Raw genomic sequence first — 19,882 nt, 5'->3', positions numbered from 1 at the left:
CTCTCTTTCCTGAGCTTCTGCATATTGTGAGGCAGTATCAGACATGGTTCTTAAAGCGTCAGTATGCTCTGCATTTTGTCTCACCCCAGAGCTATCTCGCTTACTTCTAAGTTCAGGTAGTCTGGCTAATACCGCTGACAGTATTATCCATGACTGCCGCCATGTCTTGTAAAGTAAACGCTATGGGCGCCCTAGATGTACTTGGCGCCATTTGAGCGTGAGTCCCTTAAGCGGTTGTCAAAGGGTCTGACACGTGGGGAAAGTTAGACGGCATAACTTCCCCCTCGTCAGATTCCTCTGGTGATAATTTTTTTAAAGACAGAAAATGATCTTTATTGCATAAAATGAAATCAGTACATTTGGTACACATTCTAAGAGGGGGTTCCACCATAGAAGAAACTCCTTGTTTATTATGTTTAAAAGCTATGTCAGACATGTTTATACAGACTAGCAATGAGACTAGCAAGCTTGGAAAACACTTTAAAATCAAGTTAACAAGCAAATATAAAAACCGGTACTGTGCCTTTAAGAGAAACAAATTTTGTCAGAATTTGAAAAACAGTGAAAAAATGCAGTAAATCAAACGAAATTTTTACAGTGTGTATAATAGGCTAACAGAGCATTGCACCCACGTGCAAATGGATGATTAACCCCTTAGTTCAAAAAACGAAATAGACGTTTTTTAACAGTCATAACCAACTGCCACAGCAAGCTGTGGCCCTACCTTCCCCAATAAACGACTTTGGAAAGCCTTTGGGCCCTTTAGAGATGTCCTATAGCATTCAGAGGGCCTTTGAGGGAAGCTGGATGTCACAGTTTGTAATTTTAAGTGCACCAACTGTAACTTTTTATACCACAACAGTGGAAAGCCTCAGGTTTCTAGTCAAAATTTAAGCCAGCCATGTGGAAAAAACTAGGCCCCAATAAAGTTTTATCACCAAAGCATATATAAAAACGATTAAACATGCCAGCAAACGTTTTATATTGCAATATCATAAGGGTATTACCCCTGGGAGTAAGCATGATACCAGTCGTTATTAAATCACTGTATTCAGGCTTAACTTACATTAATCCGGTATCAGCAGCATTTTCTAGTGTTTTCCATCTCTAGAAAAAATTATAACTGCACATACCTGATAGCAGAATAAACTGCACGCCATTCTCTCGCTGAAGTTACCTCATCTGTGTAATCCCCTCAGACATATGTGAGAACAGCAATGGATCTTAGTTACAACCTGCTAAGATCATAGAAACCTCAGGCAGATTCTTCTTCTATTTACTGCCTGAGATAAAATAGCACAACTCCGGTACTATTTAAAAATAAACTTTTGATTGAAGAAAATAAACTAGCTAAATTTAACCACTCTCTCCTACAACATCCTTTCTAGTTGAGAGTTGCTAAAGAATGACTGGCTATGACAGTTAGGGGAGGAGCTATATTACAGCTCTGCTGTGGGTGTCCTCTTGCAACTTCCTGTTGGGAATGAGAATATCCCACAAGTAATGGATGATCCGTGGACTGGATACACCTTACAAGAGAAATAGGCCCTTCCCACTCATATTGCAACAGTGGAAAGCTTCAGGAAACTTTTTCCACATGGCTGGCTTGATTTTTGCCTAGAAACAAACTAGGCCCCAATAAGTTTTGTCACCAAACATATAAAAGCGATTAACATGCCAGCAAACGTTTTATATTACACTTTTATAAGAGTATGCATCTCTGTTAATAAGCCTGATACCAGTCGCTATCACTGCATTTAAGGCTTAACTTACATTAATCCGGTATCAGCAGCATTTTTCTAGCAAATTCCATCCCTAGAAATATATTAATTGCACATACCTTATTGCAGGAAAACCTGCACGCCATTCCCCCTCTGAAGTTACCTCACTCCTCAGAATATGTGAGAACGGCAGTGGATCTTAGTTAATTCTGCTAAGATCATAGAAATCACAGGCAGATTCTTCTTCTAATGCTGACTGAGATGAAACAGTACACTCCGGTACCATTTAAAAATAAACTTTTGATTGAAGTTAAAAAACTAACTATAATACACCACTCTCCTCTTACTACGTCCATCTTTGTTGAGAGTTGCAAGAGAATGACTGGATATGGCAGTGAGGGGAGGAGCTATATAGCAGCTCTGCTGTGGGTGATCCTCTTGCAACTTCCTGTTGGGAAGGAGAATATCCCACAAGTAATGGATGATCCGTGGACTGGATACACTTAAGAGAAAAGGGACGCTGTACTGAAATTGTTTTTCCTTACTAGGTTTCCAATGACCATTTATACCGGCTACAGAGTATTCAATATATGGGAAATTGCTCCTTTGGTTTATTTTTTTTATATGAAATAGATGGTTTTGTTAATTTAAACCAGTACCCATTTAAATAGGATGAGCTTGCAAGGAGAGATTACCTAATCTTATTTCTGTATTCACAAAATGCCAATGCATAGAATAGTACAAAAAAAACAATTTTCATTTACTCTCTCTACCACCCCCAGAAGGATGAATTCAGCTGCTGCCTTTTGTTAACACAGCTTTGCAATAGCAGTATAGGTGGTGGTTTCAACAGACAACTGTTTTAAATGACAAAATAAAAAGGAGCCATTTGTACACAATTTAAAAAAAACTCCAGCAGGTTAAAGGGTATCATTGAGAACACATTAAAGGGGAATCCATTTTACAGTACAACATCCCTTAAAAAGGACCACTAAAGTCAAAATTAAACACACGATTCATAGAGGACACCATTTTAAATACACTTTCAATTCACCTCCAGTATCTAAATATGCATACTGAGGAACCAGCTCCTACCGAGCATGTGCAAGATACACGGAATATATATACATGCATTTTGTGATTGGCTGATGGCTGTCACATGATGCAGTTTGAAGGAAAATAAAACTAAACTTTGAAATTTGTCATGGGGGGAAAAAAAATAAAAATAAACTACTCATGTGAGATTTAAACAGTGTTTTTGCATGGTCTATTATGCATTTATTAAGTATGATATTCTGTGTTTAGTGGTCCTTTAATGAAAGTAAACTCACACATTGCTATCAAAAAGCACAATCAGACACAGGCACCCTGGGACAAGGATTAATGAAATAAAGAAGTCAGTCGGTTATGTTCTCAACATTCATTTTTTTTGTTGTTTGTTTTGTTTTGTTCTTTAAAAACAAAGAATAAAGATATTGGCACTCCTTATAATGGAATTAGAAAAGTCCTCATCTTCAATACAGAGCACAAATCTTGACAATGCTCACATTAGATTATTTTCTGCCAGGGGTAACAATTGTCTTGTATGAGGACAAAGGGGTACATTTTCAGTAAACAAAGATAAGTGCTTTCCTTAAAACAAAAAGGTTTTTTTTACGCTCCTCCCCAGCTTTCAATCACCTCCCAGTCCATCCCATACTTCATTGTTTTTTAGTTTTTGAATAACAAATTTTTAACACATTGAGGAGGTGAGCACAAGAACCTGGCCATTTTCTAAACAGATATTAAATTAACATTTAAAAATACAGAGCTCCACTCATAAAAAGAAATATAAACTGCAACAGCATCAAACGAGCAAATTACAGAATGAGAAACCCAGTCTTCCATTCACACATCCATAAAATCAGCACCACACATTACAGCCCCTCAAGAAGGGCAGAGTGTTATAGGTGTTTGGAAGGTGTAGGGCAGCTTTCCTCGTCTTCAGTTCTCAGGATACCAAAAGATCTCTACTTTGACTACAAACTGATCGGATTACAAAACCACTTGTTTGTATATCCCAAGGACTGGAGCAGAGAAACATTGGTAGAAGGTTAGCAGGAAGCAAATAAAGTTGTACAGAGTATCTAAAGAATATGGTTGGCAAAGTACAATAATTATTTAACACTCCTTACCACCATAATGCACAGCTTTGCTATTGAAAAAGGAGGGGAAATAAAAAACATATACAGTTGCCTTAATCACTGACCATCAGAGGGGACTGCAAACACATCACACAAGGGGTTAATCCCAAAATAAGATATACATCATTTATATACACAGTTACATACATATATATAGACTTTGGGGCTACCCCCATTCACTCTAGGCTGAAGGAGGGCAGTAGTATTCCTTCCCACTACCCTCAAAAAAAATAATATTTATATATATGTTATATAGGCTCCTCTCTAAAAGTCTTTTGTTGGTTTCCCTGCTGGCTCTGTATTACACAGGAGGCTCTTGCCATAGAAAGAGTCCTTTAATTATTGATAAAGGTCAGCAAATGGAGAGTGGTTTCACTGACGAATGGGGGCTGCAGAGCAAGAGGGTTTACCGTATTCTGGTGAAGAGGTTAAGAACAGAAACCGACTCCTAGGAGAGAAAAGAAAAACACAAGTTACTAAACTTTTAAAGAAGGGCATGCCCAACACTCAGGCACAGAAACACTGCATGGCTGCTCTCCTTAGTTTTCTGATTTGTAGACTAGAGGCCTGATCATTGGCCCTAGATTGGTCTTTAATAGGGATGTGCATTTGGAGGTTTCGGATGCCTCCGAAAGTGCAAGGCAGCTGGTCATAGCGTTCGGCTATTTTTTGGAGTCAGATTTCTTCTTGTGAAAGTGCAAGCCACTATATCTGGATTTGCACATCTCTTAGTGTGTCGCACTTTCACAAGCAGTCATCCAGCTCCGAAAAATAGCGAAATGCCACAAGCGCCCCCCTTCTTCCTCATTGAGTCATCCGAAAACCTGCAAATGCACATCCCTAGTCTTATTCTATCCTAACTTTACATATCAATATATTACTCCACAGTTTGACAAACCCCAACTACTAAGCAGCTTCAAAAAAGTGTCCTGACCCTTGGAAGTAGATTGAAAAATTAGACACAGATGCCCTCTATTTTTGCCATTACTAGCTTAATGCCGTGGATTCCTAATCTGCCCCAGCAGAGACACTGTATGCTCAAATGTGCATTAAAGGGACATAAAACCCAAAAAAACATTTAGATAGAGAATACAATTTTAAAACAAAAAGTTTCCAATTTACTTTTATTATCAAATTTGCTTCATTTTCTTGTTATTCGTTGCTGAAGAGATATCTAGATAGGTAGTGTGCACATGTCTGGAGCACTATATGATAGGAAATAGTGCTACCATCTAGTGCTCTTGCTAATGTATAACATTCTTGCAAAACTGCAGCAGACGTGCACAATCCTGAAATTACCTTTCTGCTTTTCAACAAAGGATAACAAAAAACAAAGAACATTTGATAATAGAAGTACATTGTAAAGTTGTTTACAATTCTATGTTCTATCTAAATCGAGAGAATTTTTTGGGGTTTATGCCCCTTTAAATGGACATGAAATCCAAAATTGGAAATAGTCTTAGAATTGTAATTGGTTAATAGAATATGTAGGGTACACATTTATGGAAAACTATATGGAAGCAGTTTTGTAACAATGCTTTTCATCACTAGATGGAAACCATGTTAAAATCGTTCTTGTAAACTGCTGCCATATAGTTATCCAAACCAAACATTGTGCATGCTCTTAACTAATCTTTGAATACTACTCACCTTTGTGGAGCGGGTTTTGCTAAAAACATTCCAAAATCTTAGTGTTTCATCCCCAGCCCCTGTAACAATGGCCTCTCCATCTGGGGACATGGCCTAAAAGTGAGTGGAGAGAAAAATTAAATACCAGACGTTTAAAAAAAACTATATATAATATATAAAAATATATATGTATGTATATATGTATATATATATATATATATATATATATATATATATATATATATATATATATATATATATATATATATATATATATATATATATATATATATACACACACACACACAAATACCCTGGTGCGTGTGTAATTTTAATTATATGTATTAATCAAGTACCCCTTTTATATACACATAAAATTCCGTATCGCTGGATTTTAAAACACTACATTGCAAAAGGTCTACATACAAAAAGTTTAATTGCTTTTTAAACCTGTCATGCTGTTATAACATTTGCATGCTTTTGTAGCACCCTTCTAAAATGCCCCCTCTCTCTATTTTGCCTTTTGCGGAGGTCAGAAGTTAATTTCTATTTGAGTAGAGACTGTTCCAGACTTAGGGCTTCAGAAGTCTGGAATATGCACGTCTTTAGGAAACCCAAAAAGGTTAGAGTAAACAACAAACAAAAAAACACAACATTAAACTGTAGAATACAAACTACAAAAGGATAGTAACTATTCACAGTGTTACGATATTTCCTCCTGTTCCTGAACTCTTTTCAAATCAGGTCTCCTATTTAAATATCTTAAAAAGGTGCCAGATACTTAGAATGATGGTAAACTCTCCCCTTTTTGAAAACAGATCCTCAATGTTAGTGATATTTTAGATGGAGTTTAATTCATTATTTGTAATGAAGATGCACTATAACTTACTTTTTAATATAGATATGAAATTCAAATACCCCCCCACTCCAAAAGTAAATTTTTCTGTGAACTAAAGGTTTGAATTGTTGTCCAATCAGCACTCTTGCTACAACAAAAACAATTCAGACCGTTGGCACACACATACATATATAATATATACATCTATATATCTCATCTATGTTACAACTGATGAATGAAAGTTTATCTAAAATATAGCTAAGACTCCAGGTGGGATTTTTTTTAAAAAAGGGGAGAGTTTATCACTACTTTAAGCACTGCCTCTTCATCTTGGAGTTTAGGTAATTTAATACTTTGTGACAAAAGCAGGGCACACTCACGTGCACAGTCACGTTCTCAGTTAGTGTGCATGATACATTGTGTGAGACTTACAGTTACACAAAATACTAATTTAAAAAACACTCAACATAGAGCAATGCAGCCACTGCAAAAATGTAAAGCTCCTCCTCATGAAGCACATTAGCACAAAAAAAAAAGTTGACAACCTCATTGTAATGCACATTTCTTCTGTCACAGTATGTGAGAATACATGTACTCCAAGATGGCAGCCCCCAGTATAAAAAGAGGTGGAGCTTCTACATTGGACAGCATTTCAGGGGTTAAAATAGGAACACTGCTTTCAAGAGAGCTGCAGCAATAGATTAGTGAGTAGTAACCATACTACAGTAGCTGTGCACAGCAATTTAATCTTCCTTTAATAACAGAAAAATAAGGCAAAATAAAGAATGAAAATGTATACTGTTTTTTTTGGGTTTTTTTCCTTCTAAATGACAGAGTGCACTGATCATCTTTAATTACTGTTGGGAATATCACTCCTGGCCAGCAGGAGGAGGCAAAGAGCACCACAGCAAAGCTGTTAAGTATCACTTCCCTTCCCACAACCCCCAGTCATTCTCTTTACCTCTCATACAAGGAAGAGGTTAAGAAACGAGGTGTCCTGATTAAGATTTTTTATTTTGAAGTGTGGGCAAGATTGCTCTGGCCTTCCATCAAAATCTAGGTATAGCTGTACTTTACGTTAGTCTCTTCAGCAGGGCTGTGGTGGCTTTAAAGCAGTTAGTAACTTGTAAAGTGGGCTTTGCTGTGTTTTCCTAACATGTTGCTGCCCTGGTATAGAAAGCCTGAGTAAGTTTACTCTGTCTTTCTTTTTACACAGGTCTCTGTGAGGAGCGGCATCCTCTCAAACTTTGTGGGTCGTCTGACTGCCGGACAACTAGAATACAGGTATGTGCCTTTTGTTCTTCTGGGGCTAGAAGGCTGGCACTGAGGGATACTTAGGGCAGTATGCAGGCACTTTAGTCATGTGTCTTGGAGACTAGGGGTTAATCTCCTTAATAAGGAAGGGGTTAACCATTTTGGGGCTTAAATTTAAATTTTTAAACTGTCAATTGTTAATCTGGATTTGGTCAGCTCATGAGGAAAAAGCGCATAGGGCGCCATTTCTAAGGATTTGTATAGCTGAGTAAATTAATTGCTTTATGAGGAGCAATTTTTTTTCGGAGTTGGGTATTCTATTCCGTTTCTTTAGGAAGCGGTGCAATGCCTTTATTTACGTACCTTGCACTATACTTTAGGCTGTAGCCTGGGTGCAGCAGAATAAAGCGCAATGTTTGCACGCTTCATCTCCATGCCGTCTACATGTCCCACCACCTCCTTTAAGGGAGGAAAAGCGCCATCTTGGATGACAGTCCGGATGACTCCGCCTCGTTCTCCGTCAACGAGAGCGGAGCATCGTTTCTATATCGATAATGTGAGAAGTCGAGCAGATTTCTTTTCATGTGTTACAAAATCAGGCTTTTGACTGTAATTATGCAATCAGCACTAGTGTTACGTTAGACTGTTGGAGTTTAAAGGGCTTGCACTTTGTTTTATTTACCCATGATTGAAATAAAAGAAACATATGTAAAATGTCTTACTTATCTCCATTCCTTCTGGGATTGCAAGAGAAAAGAATTTGTATTTGAATGGAAAACCTTTTCTTTGTTCTGATGTGGTCACAACTGTAATTTTACAGTTCCTCTCATTCTTCTGGAGGAGTTATTTGTTGCAGAATTTTCTGCCCAGGTGTCTCCTGGTATCTGTGGCATTATCTGCGTTTCCCATTTTAAAAGGGAAATTGCTAGAGGAAATGTAATTGATCAGTATGTAAGGATTCTGCTCCGCTTGCTACTATACATATTGCCTTCCTTGTCTGATAAGGAGGATAGTCGGTAGCATCTGAGGGTTAAATCTCCGAGTCGGACAGTATAATTCCTTCATCTGGTGTTGAAGTAGTTCTCTTCAGATTCAAGCCTGTACACCTTTGGGTATTGTTTAGGAAAGGTTGGCTTCTTGGTAAACTTAGACTCTCCTGTCGTAGTCAATCCTCAAAAATCTAGAGAATATATATATATATATATATATATATATATATATATATATATATATATATATATATATATATATATATATATATATATATATATATATATATATATATATATATATATATATATATATATATATATACACACATATTACACTCCTGCTAAAGAGGAGAACAAGCTCAACCGCTTGTTTACATTTATCTTGCCACGGATGCCTCTATATGAAAAGTAAGAAACAGCAGAGTAGTGTAGCAAAGTTAAGAACAGCAACTCACCAAATATAAAACTCTGTAGGAATGTCCTGTCAGCTTTGCCACCTGTGTGAGGGACGGATATTTCCAGACTAATATTTGGTTCTGTGAATAGCCGTGAGTGCTCACCTGCCAGAGATTGAGAAAAAGAACAGTTAAAGGGGCAGTATACACCAGTTTTCATTTACCTTCATGTAATAGTCAATACTATATAGAATAATATGAACAGATACTGATAAAAAAAAAACAAAAAAACACACACACCACACCTTACTTAAAAGCTCCCAATTAAGCACTGTTGGTGAGGTTAGATGATAGCAACCCCCCTCCCCTGCATATGAAAAGACCCATTATATACAAACAGAAGCAGTATGAAGTCTGTATACATCTAAAACTTTTGGGCTTGGTTAGGAGGATGAAAATCAGCACAATGTTATTTAAAAAAGCAAAACTATATATTTTTTACAAAAACATCCCAAGATTGGCTGAATAAATGGATCTACAAAACATTTGTGCAAAGAAAAATCTAGTGTACAATGTCCCTTTAATGAAGTTTAACTTGTCCTCACCTCCAAGAAAAAACAAAACAACAAAAAAAAAGGGGGGGGGGGGGACTAGAAATTTCCAGTGGTTAAGGACGACTTAGAAATTTAAAAGGGACAGTAAACACTCCATATAAATGTACCTTATTCAATAGTTGTGAACCTGCTGAGTAGTCTGCAACATCTTAATATACCTATTCACATCATATTGTGTCTCATAGTAAATTCAAAAAGTGCATCCAGACCGTTAAAAATGGCCCCCAAACTCAGCCCCTAAGGATACTACGTCCTAACCATTATTCCACATGCCCCTCTAGTAAGCGACTCGCAAATCAGTTATTTCCGTTCATGGACTGTAGCGCTTGAGTCATCAGATCACACGTCACCTGGCAAATTTGTGCATGCGCAACATCTGGGGGAACTAACAATCCGGAACCATCGGATAACTACTTCTCTGTGCTTTGCATTTACGGCCAGAGCAGAAAAGTACACAGGGCATCGATCTATTCTGCACATCCAGTAACGAAGCTAGGATGATGATGCGCATCGCCATGCCAGTAACATTGATATGTCATTGCGTGATGACACATTTGAAAGCACCGTGAATGAGCAGAGGTATTGAAAAAAATTTTGAACGTGGATGAAGAAGGTAGAGGGAGGAGACTGGGGACCATTTTGGACACCAATATTTAGATGAGAACGATAAGGATATTTATGTGTGTGATGATGTTCTTCACTATTGGAGGTATGTGGATAATAGTTAATTGGTTATATATTTTGTGAATAAATAGAGATGTAAGTGGTGTTTACTGTCCCTTTAACATTGAGAGGACTATTAACTTTTCCCTCTGGACCAGTAGCTTTTAACTCCTGGACTAGTAAACCATAGTGATATTTTTCCATGTATCTATGTATTTTCCTTTCAAGAGCCAAAAAACAAAATATGCTTACCTGATAAATTTCTCTCTTTCCGGGCATGTAGAGTCCATAACGTCATTGCATTTACTAGTGAGATATTCAACTACTGGCCAGCTGGAGGAGGCAAAGAGCACCCCAGCAAAGCTGTTAAGTTTAACTTCACTTACCCATAATCCCCAGTCATTCAGCCGAAGGAAAATGGAAAAAGAAGAAAACATAATGGTGAAAAAGGTGCCCGAGGTTTACGCAAAAAAAAAAACAAAAAAAAAACTGTCAAATTATAATGAAGAGGGGTGGTCATGGACTCTCCATGTCTGGAAAAAAAAAAAGACATTTATCAGGTAAGCATACATTTTGTCATCCTTTATACGACATGGAGAGTCCTCTACGTCATTCCAATTACTAGTGGGAACCAATACCCAAGCTAGCTAGAGGACACTGAATGAACAGGGAGGGAGAACAAGGAAGGAGGACCTAAACAGGAGGCACCACCGCTTGAAGAACCTTTCTCCCAAAATAAGCCTCAGCCGAGGCACAAAGAATAAATTTGTAGAATTTGGAAACATTATGCAGAAAGGACCATATTGTCGCCTTGTAAATCTGTTCCACAGACGCTTTGTTTTGTAAAGCCCAAGAAAAGCAGACAGCCCTAGTGAAATGAGCCGTAATTCTTTCGGAAGGCTGCAGTCTCATAAGCCAAACGAATCAAACCTCTCAACCAGAGAGACAGTAGTAGCAGTGGCCTTCTGACCCTTACGCTTTCCAGAGAAAACAGGGCAGAAGATTGCCGAAAATCCTTAGTAGCTTGTAAGTAAAACTCAAGAGCGTGCACAACATTCAAGTAATGCAAAAGATGCTCCTTATGAGAAGGATTAGGACAAAAAGGGACAATTTCCTGATTAATTTTTCAATCCGACACCACTTTAGGGAGAAACCCCAATTTAGTACAAAGGACCACCACCTTATCTGCATGCAAAATAAGGTACAGGGAATCACACTGCAGAGCTGAAAGCTCAGAAACTCTACGGGCGGAAGAAATAGCAAGGAGAAACAAAACCTTCCAAGATAACTTTTATATCAAACTGAGCCTGTTGCAAAACTTTAAGAACTAGATTAGGCTCCAAGGAGGAGCAACAGGTTTAAACACAGGCCTGATTCTGACCAGGATCTGTACAAAAGCTTGAACATCTGGCAAGTCTGCCAGATGTTTGTGCAAAAGGATAGATAATGCAGAAATCTGACTGACATATTTTCTACAGGATGGCCTGGAGAAAGGTTAAATACAGGGAATCCTCACCCGGCTCCAGGATAAACCCTTTTCGATTCGCACTAATAAAGATATTTACGCCATATGTGGTGGGAATGTGGGCAAGTGAAACCCATATGGGAAAAATTATCTTGTTTACTCAGCGAATTGCTGGATGAACCCATTCAATTAACTATTCACCAAGCTCTCCTACATGCACCAATAAGACAGTATAATAAACATATTAATATATTTATTAAAATATTATGTACAGTGGTACGAACCTGTATAGCAAAATACTGAAAAATGAGTGTACCTAGCTGGCTAGAGGTTAAAAAAAAAAAGTTGATTAACTCAAGTGACACTTTTGGCGAGGTCTGGTTTTATTGGATCCTAAAGGGAGGGGCGGGGGGACACCTAGAAAGATGAGTCATAGAGGCTGGAATAAGAGGCTTTTTTTTCTTTTTTTTTGTTGTGACTTTGTCTTATGTATTTCACTAAGAATACTTTAGGTTGACCACAATTACCGTCTACAATGATCCAAATCAACAGATTGGATAAAAGATAGATAGACCAAGGGTAACATATTTGTATGATTAAAAGGGAAGTGAGACAACCTGATACAGATCACAAGATAGAGATTAAAATACCTCTCTCATAAGAACACGGGAAAAAGACTCTAGATGTGTACCAAGAGAACATATGAAGATGACACGAGCACAACCTTGTGTCTGACAGAGAATATTCCTCGTCATTATAGTGTTATACATATAATAGGAAGTATTAATATGTGAGAGAGAGAAAATATCTCCGTGTCACTAGTTACTTGTGCATAATTGTTTATTAAAATGCTAATAAAAAGATTTAAACAAAGATTTACACCATACCTTATGGCAAATCTTGCGAGTAACAGGTTTGCAAGCCTGAAGCATAGTATCAATGACCGCTTCAGAAAAACCACGTCTAGACAGAACTAGGCATTCAATCTCCAAGCAGTCAGCTTCAGAGAATCTAGATTTAGGTGGAGGAATGGACCCAGAATTAAAAAGGTCCATCCTCAGCAGTAACCTCCAAGGTGGAAGAGATGACATCTTTACCAGATCAGCAAACCAGATCCTGCGAGGCCAGGCAGGAGCTATTAGAATCCCGAATGCTCTCTGTTTGATACGAGCAATGACGCATGCAAGGAGAGCAAATGGAGGAAACCGGTATGCTAGCCCGAAAACCCAAGAGCATCTATCAAGGCAGCCTGAGAATCTCTTGACCTTGAACCGTACTTTGGAAGCTTGGCGTTTTGACGAGACACCATCAGATCAAACTCCGGAACCCTCACCCCCCCCCCCCCCGAGGGTGAACCTGGCCAACTCCCCGGCCCAGACTACAGATAATTGAGGCCAAGCTGACAGGGCATTGAAGATTGCTCTCAACTCCAAGATGTTTATGGGGAGAGAAGACTCCTCCCAAGTCCACGGGCCCTGAGCTTTTAGAGAACCCCAAACAGCTCCCCAGCCCGATAGGTTGGTGTCCGTAGTTATAATCACCCAGGAAGGTCTCAGGAAGCAAGTGCCCGAGACAAATGATCCTGAGAAATCCACGAGAGAGAGAGAGAGAGAGAGAGTCTCTTATTAGGGGGTCCAGATTAACCCTTTGTGACAAATCGGAATGGTTTCCGTTCCATTGACGGAGCATGCAAAGTTGTAGGGGTCTCAGATGGAACCAAACAAAAAGGAATGATGTCCATGGAAGCCACCATCAGACCAATCACCTCCATGCATTGAGCCACTGATGGACGAAATGCAGACTGGAGGGAAAGGCAAGAAGCTTGGATTTTCTGACGTCAGTTAGGAAAATCTTCATGGACAGAGAATCTATGATTGTCCCTAGGAAAATCACTCTTGTAGACGGCACTAGAGAACTCTTCTCTAGATTCATTTTCCATCCGTGGGAAGTAGAAGAGACAAGAACATCGCTGTATGAGATTTTGCTAGATGAAAAGACGACGCCTGAACCAGGATGTCGTCTAGATAATGTGCCACCGCAATTCCCTGGGATCTGATCACTGGCAATAGAGCTCCCAGAAACTTTGTAAATATTCTGGGAGCTGTGGCAAGACCAAAACGGAAGTGCAATAAACTGGAAATGTTTGTCCAAAAAGGCAAACAGTAGAAACTGGTAATGATCACTGTGAATGGGAACATGTAAATAAGCGTCCTTCAGGTCTATGGTCGTCATGAACTGACCTTCTTGAACCAATTGCAGAATGGAACGAATAGTTTTCATCTTTAAGGACGGAACCCAGAGGAATTTGTTGAGGCACTTCAGATCTGGGATAGGACGAAAAGTTCCCTCTTTTTTGGGAACCACAAATAGAATTGAATAGGATCCTAGACCCTGTTCCTCTAGAAAGACTGGTACAATAACTCCCAGGGAGGATAGGTCCTTTACGCAATTTAAGAAGGCCTCTCTCTTTACCTGGTTTGAGGTAAGTCTTGACAGGAGAAATCTGGCCCCTGGAGGGCAAGACTTGAATCCTATATTGTAACCCTGAGATACTATGTCCACAGCCCATGGATCTGGGACATCGCATATCTAAGCCTGTTGAAAAAAGGAAAGTCTACCCCCCACCCAATCCAAAATTAGATGGGGCAGACCATTCATGCTGAGTTAGAGTCAGCGGAAAGGCTTCTTGTTTTGTTTTCCCTTGTTCCAGGGCTGACTGTATTTCCAAGTGGACCTGGATTGGTCTGGAAGAGGAGGACTTCTGTCCCTTAAAGTTGCAAAAGTACCGAAAATTTGAAGTTTGACAACCTTTAGGTCTATTTTTCTTGTCCTGAGGGAGGAAAGATCCCTTTCCACCTGTAATCTCTGAAATGATCTCCGCCAGAACAAGCCCAAAGTCTTACCCTTATAAAAAAGGTAAAGCCAAGATTTGGCCTTTGAAGAAACGTCAGCTGACCAAGATTTTAACCACAATCCTCTGCGAGCTAGAAAACTGAAGCTAGACATCTTAGCTCACAGTCTAATTACCTGCATATTTGCATCACAGATAAAGGTATTGGCTAATTTAAGAGCCGATCTCAACTGTAGTCTCTCCTGAAATCAGATGAGACAGAGCATCGCACCAATAAGATGCTGCCCTTGCAACCGTGGAAATACTTGCCGCAGGTTGCCACTGTAAGCCCTGATGGACATACATCCTCTTTAAATAAGCCTCCAGCTTTTTATCCATTGGATCCTTAAAAGAACAAAATTACCATTGCTAGAGAGGATGTTTTTAGCTAGAGTAGAGATAGCTCCTTCTTCCTTAGGTACGGTGCGCCTTGAGTGAGTCTCAAATTGAGTCTGCAACAGGAAACACTTTCTTAAAAACAGGGGAAGGGGAAAAAGGAACCCCTGGCTTATCCCATTCATGGACTATAATTTCAGATATTTTCCTAGGAACAGGAAAAACCTCCTCCTCAGAAGAAGAATCATAAACTCTATCCAGTTTAGAAGACTACTTAAGGTTGGCAGCAACCGAAGGTTCAGAGTCATCCAAAGTAGCTAGAACCTCCTTCAGTAGTAACCGAAGATGTTCAAGCTTAAATCTAAAATGAACCTCTTCAGATTCTGAAGATTTCACTGCCAAAGTGTCAGAGTCTGAAATTTCACCTTCAGAAGCTACTGACGTATTCTCCTCAGACAATTGAGAAAGGTTGACAGCGCAGATTTAGAGTAGTCAGAAGCCTTACTAGCAGAATTTGATTTTAGATTTTCTCTTACCCGAAGCAGGGAAAGCTGACAAAGCCGCCGATACAGCGGCAAAATCCCCAGGTAAATAAACACCCCCAGGAGGTTGAGAGGACACAGAAAGCACAGTATGGGAAACCATTAAGGCTTGGAACGTTTGAGGAGAAAGCTGAGGCATGTCACGCACAGCATTATCCTGAGAGACATTTGGCTCAGAAGGGAGTAATTTGTCTTAAAAATTTTAAAGTTTTAGATAAGCATTTATCAACTGACAGATTGATTTAACTCAGAATCCATTTTACAGAATTCAGCCGAGTAATATGAAAAGGAAAACAAATCTTTCAGAATTTATTAAAAAATTATAAATAGGGATGTTCCTACCGGAGAGGAATGACACCTACTAGTCAGAGGAATCTAAAACTTACGGCAAGGATCTTCTCCTCTTGACACAAACTATCCGTTGCTAAGAAATATATCGAAAAGTAACATCCCACAGAGCTTTGCACTGCGATAATCAGCGCAATGCAAGCTCACTGAGCTCTGCTCAGAAATACCGGAAGTGCGGGCGTCACATGAGCGAGAAGAGAAACTGCCCACAGTTAAACCTTTTAAATAAAATGAGCTTCACAAATTAATTTCTCCTCATCCCTTCAATATGTCAAAATACACTAGTAAAGTGCCCAGTAACTGATGCTTCTGTTAATGCTTCTCAATAAGTTATTCCCTTAGCCAAATGTCTCTTTAACCCATACAGTATCATGTCCTCAAGGGGAAAAAAAAAAGAAATTATTCTTAGCTAATAAGGATATCCATGTCCCATTTGTTATATCTGTCCTGAATAAGTATCCTTGATAAAAAGGATACATATGTCCTAAATAGGATCCGAATGAGGGACACTGAACCCATTTTTTTTTTCGTGATTCAGAGAGCATGCAATTTAAAGCAACTTTCTAATTTACTCCTAGTATCAATTTTTCTTCGTTCTTTTGCTATCTTTATTTGAAAAAGACATTTAAAAAGGGACAGTCTAGTATAAATTAAACTTTCATTATTCAGATAGAACTTTTAATTTTAATCAACTTTCCAATTTACTTTTATCATCAAATTTGCTTTTTTCTCTTGGTATTCTTAGTTAAACTGAACATAGGTAGGCTCATATGCTAATTTCTAAACCTTTGACAGGCTGCATTTTATCACATGTTTTTTAAATCTCTTTTCAACACAAAGAGACAGAAAGTACACGTGGGCCATATAGATAACACTGTTCAGGCACAGGGGGTTATTTAAGATTTAGCACAAAACAATGCTAAATTTAAGACAATAGATAATAAACAGTCACAGTCATGTGATCAGGGGGCTGGAAGAAGGTTCCTAGATACAAGGTAATCACAGAGGTAAAAAGTATATTATTATAACTGTGTTGGTTATGCAAAACTGGGGAATGGGTAATAAAGGGATTATCTATCTTTTAAAACAATAACAATTATATGGTAGACTGTCCCAGGCAATTTTTGGTTCATACCCTGGATAGCACTTGTTTATTGGTGGGTGAATTTATCCACCAAGCAGCAAGAACCCAGGTTGTTCACCAAAAATGGGCCGGCATCTAAACTTACATTCTTGCTTTTCAAATAAAAATACCAAGAGAATGAAGAACATTTGATAATAGGAGTAAAATTAGAAAGTGTCATGCTCTATCTGAATCACAAAAGAAAAAAAAAATTGGGTTCAGTGTCCCTTTAAGTGCTGCTGTCCAATGCCTAGAAGGAAAAAGCACTTACCATAGATCCAGCTGCAGGACAGATTCTGTTACATAGCAGTGTTAATTTTGACGGCAAATTTCGATTTAGTCTTGACTAAAATGCCATTTTAGTTTTAGTTGTATTTTAGTCATCTGAATTGTTTTAGTCAACTAACTCGACAGGGGTTTAGTTAAAGTGTAATGCATTATTTAAGTATTTCTCTATAATATTCCAAACTCATTATATACTCCAGGAGTAAACACCTATTATTTATGGTATTAAGGTTTAAACATGCAATACAGACAGATTTAGCTGTGTTGATATATAATGTATTTATTAAACTTAAAATTAAGTTTCATAAACTAACAGAAGAGAAACTTTAAAATATATTTAAAAATAAAACTGTAAACTGTATTGGCTGTAATGCCATTGCACATATTACCCAATATAAGAGCTTTAACAGTTCTCTGTTAATAATTAAAACAAGTATCAAGTAACAACACAAAAAAAAGATTCTGCAGCTAGCACAGCATAACTTAAACCCATACTTGTGGGTTATTCTTATTTCTATAGGAAGAATCAATTGATTGTTCACAGATTCAAAAAATTTTCAGCAACAAAATTAACACTGCTCTAGAACTTCCAAACTCATTATATACTGCTGGAGTAAAGGTTTATTAACCTGTTTTTATCTCTATGGTATTAAGGTTTGAACATGCAATAACAGAGTTAACATATCCATCTTAAATAAAACAAAGTTTTGTAAATAAACAAGAAGATAGCCTTGCTTTTTTTTATTTTACAAAAGAGCAGTAATTAGATATGGATTGATTATAACACCTTGCATAAAGTGTTAATTTTGACAGCAAATTTTAATTTAGTTTAAGTCATAGTCTTTTGACTAAAATGTAATTTTGATTTAGTTTAATCATAGTCTGTTGACTAAAATGCCATTTTAGTTTTAGTCGTATTTTAGTCATCAGAATTTCTTTCGTTTTATTGTCATTTTAGTCGACAAAATTAACACTGCTACATAGGTGTGACAGGCACTTTGCTCCCTGTCATGGACCTGTAGTAAAAGAGAGAACAGAGTAACTAACTCTGGCTTTCTGCAAAGGGGTAGTAAAATGTTAAAAGTAAAGCAAAAAAAAAAAAAAAAAAAAAGACTACCTTGCCGCCTTTTAACTGCCAACAACCACCACTACTCTTACAAAAGATTGACATGGACACAGCTAGACCCCAATCCTTGCTTGCAGGGAAGAGTACCCATAAAAACAGAATTTATGCTTACCTGATAAATTACTTTCTCCAACGGTGTGTCCGGTCCACGGCGTCATCCATTACTTGTGGGATATTCTCCTCCCCTACAGGGAATGGCAAGGAGAGCACACAGCAAGAGCTGTCCATATAGTCCCCCCTCTGGCTCCGCCCCCCCAGTCATTCGACCGACGGTTAGGAGAAAAAGGAGAAACCATAGGGTGCCGTGGTGACTGTAGTGTATAGAGAAAGAAATTTTTCAAACCTGATTAAAAAACCAGGGCGGGCCGTGGACCGGACACACCATTGGAGAAAGTAATTTATCAGGTAAGCATAAATTCTGTTTTCTCCAACATTGGTGTGTCCGGTCCACGGCGTCATCCATTACTTGTGGGAACCAATACCAAAGCTTTAGGACACGGATGAAGGGAGGGAGCAAATCAGGTTACCTAAACAGAAGGCACCACGGCTTGCAAAACCTCTCCCAAAAATAGCCTCCGAAGAAGCATAAGTATCAAATTTGTAGAATCTGGCCAAAGTGTGCAGAGAAGACCAAGTCTCTGCCTTGCATATCTGATCAACAGAAGCCTCGTTCTTGAAGGCTCATGGGAAGCCACAGCCCTAGTAGAGTGAGCTGTGATTCGTTCAGGAGGCTGCCGTCCGGCAGTCTCAAAAGTCAATCGGATAATACTTTTCTGCCCGAAAGAAAGAGGTAGCAGTAGCTTTTTGCCCTCTCCTCTTACCAGAGTAAACGACAAACAAAGATGAGGTTTGTCTAAAATCCTTTGTTGCTTCTAAATAGGACTTTAAAGCACGAACTACATCTAAATTGTGTAACAAACGTTCCTTCTTTGAAACTGGATTCGGACACAGAGAAGGAACAACTATCTCCTGGTTAACACTCTTGTTGGAACAACTTTCGGAGGAAAACCGGGCTTAGTACGCAAAACAACCTTATCTAAATGGAACACCAGATAGGGTGGATCACACTGCAAAGCAGATAATTCAGAAACTCTTCTAGCAGAAGAAATAGCAACCAAAACAGAACTTTCCAAGATAGTAATTTGGTATCTATGGAATGTAAAGGTTCAAACGGAACCCCTTGAAGAACTGAAGGAACTAAATTTAGACTCCAAGGAGGAGTCATGGGTCTGTAAACAGGCTTGATTCTGAACAAGGCCTGTACAAAAGCTTGTACCTCTGGCACAGCTGCCAGTCGTTTGTGTAAAGCAGAAATCTGTCCTTTTAGAGAACTCACTGACAACCCTTTATCCAAACCTTCTTGGAGAAAGGAGAGAATCTTAGGAATTTTAATCTTACTCCAGGAGAATCCCTTGGATTCACACCAACAGATATTTTTTCCATATTTTATGGTAAATCTTTCTAGTCACAGGTTTTCT

The 19,882-nt window shown here is 38.5% G+C and overlaps 1 protein-coding gene across 3 annotated transcripts in view; it reads right to left on the bottom strand.

The window, feature by feature from the left end:
• Nucleotides 1–3,126: 3,126 nt before the first annotated feature.
• Nucleotides 3,127–19,882, bottom strand: part of FZR1 (fizzy and cell division cycle 20 related 1) — an 81,120-nt gene continuing 64,364 nt past the window's right edge. For all 3 annotated transcript variants that reach the window (XM_053703112.1, XM_053703111.1, XM_053703113.1), the window contains 3 exons: nucleotides 9,073–9,177; nucleotides 5,555–5,647; nucleotides 3,127–4,352 (listed from right to left, as the gene is read on the bottom strand). In XM_053703112.1, coding sequence (XP_053559087.1) covers nucleotides 4,311–4,352; nucleotides 5,555–5,647; nucleotides 9,073–9,177 — 240 coding nt within the window. In that variant the 3' untranslated portion in view covers nucleotides 3,127–4,310. The remainder of the gene's footprint in view (nucleotides 4,353–5,554; nucleotides 5,648–9,072; nucleotides 9,178–19,882) is intronic.

This window comes from Bombina bombina, chromosome 2 (genome assembly GCF_027579735.1).
Source record: "Bombina bombina isolate aBomBom1 chromosome 2, aBomBom1.pri, whole genome shotgun sequence".
NCBI classification, from domain to species: Eukaryota; Metazoa; Chordata; class Amphibia; order Anura; family Bombinatoridae; genus Bombina; species Bombina bombina.
Note: the sequence above shows the minus strand (reverse complement) of the source record. Positions and strands in the feature narration are given on the sequence as shown.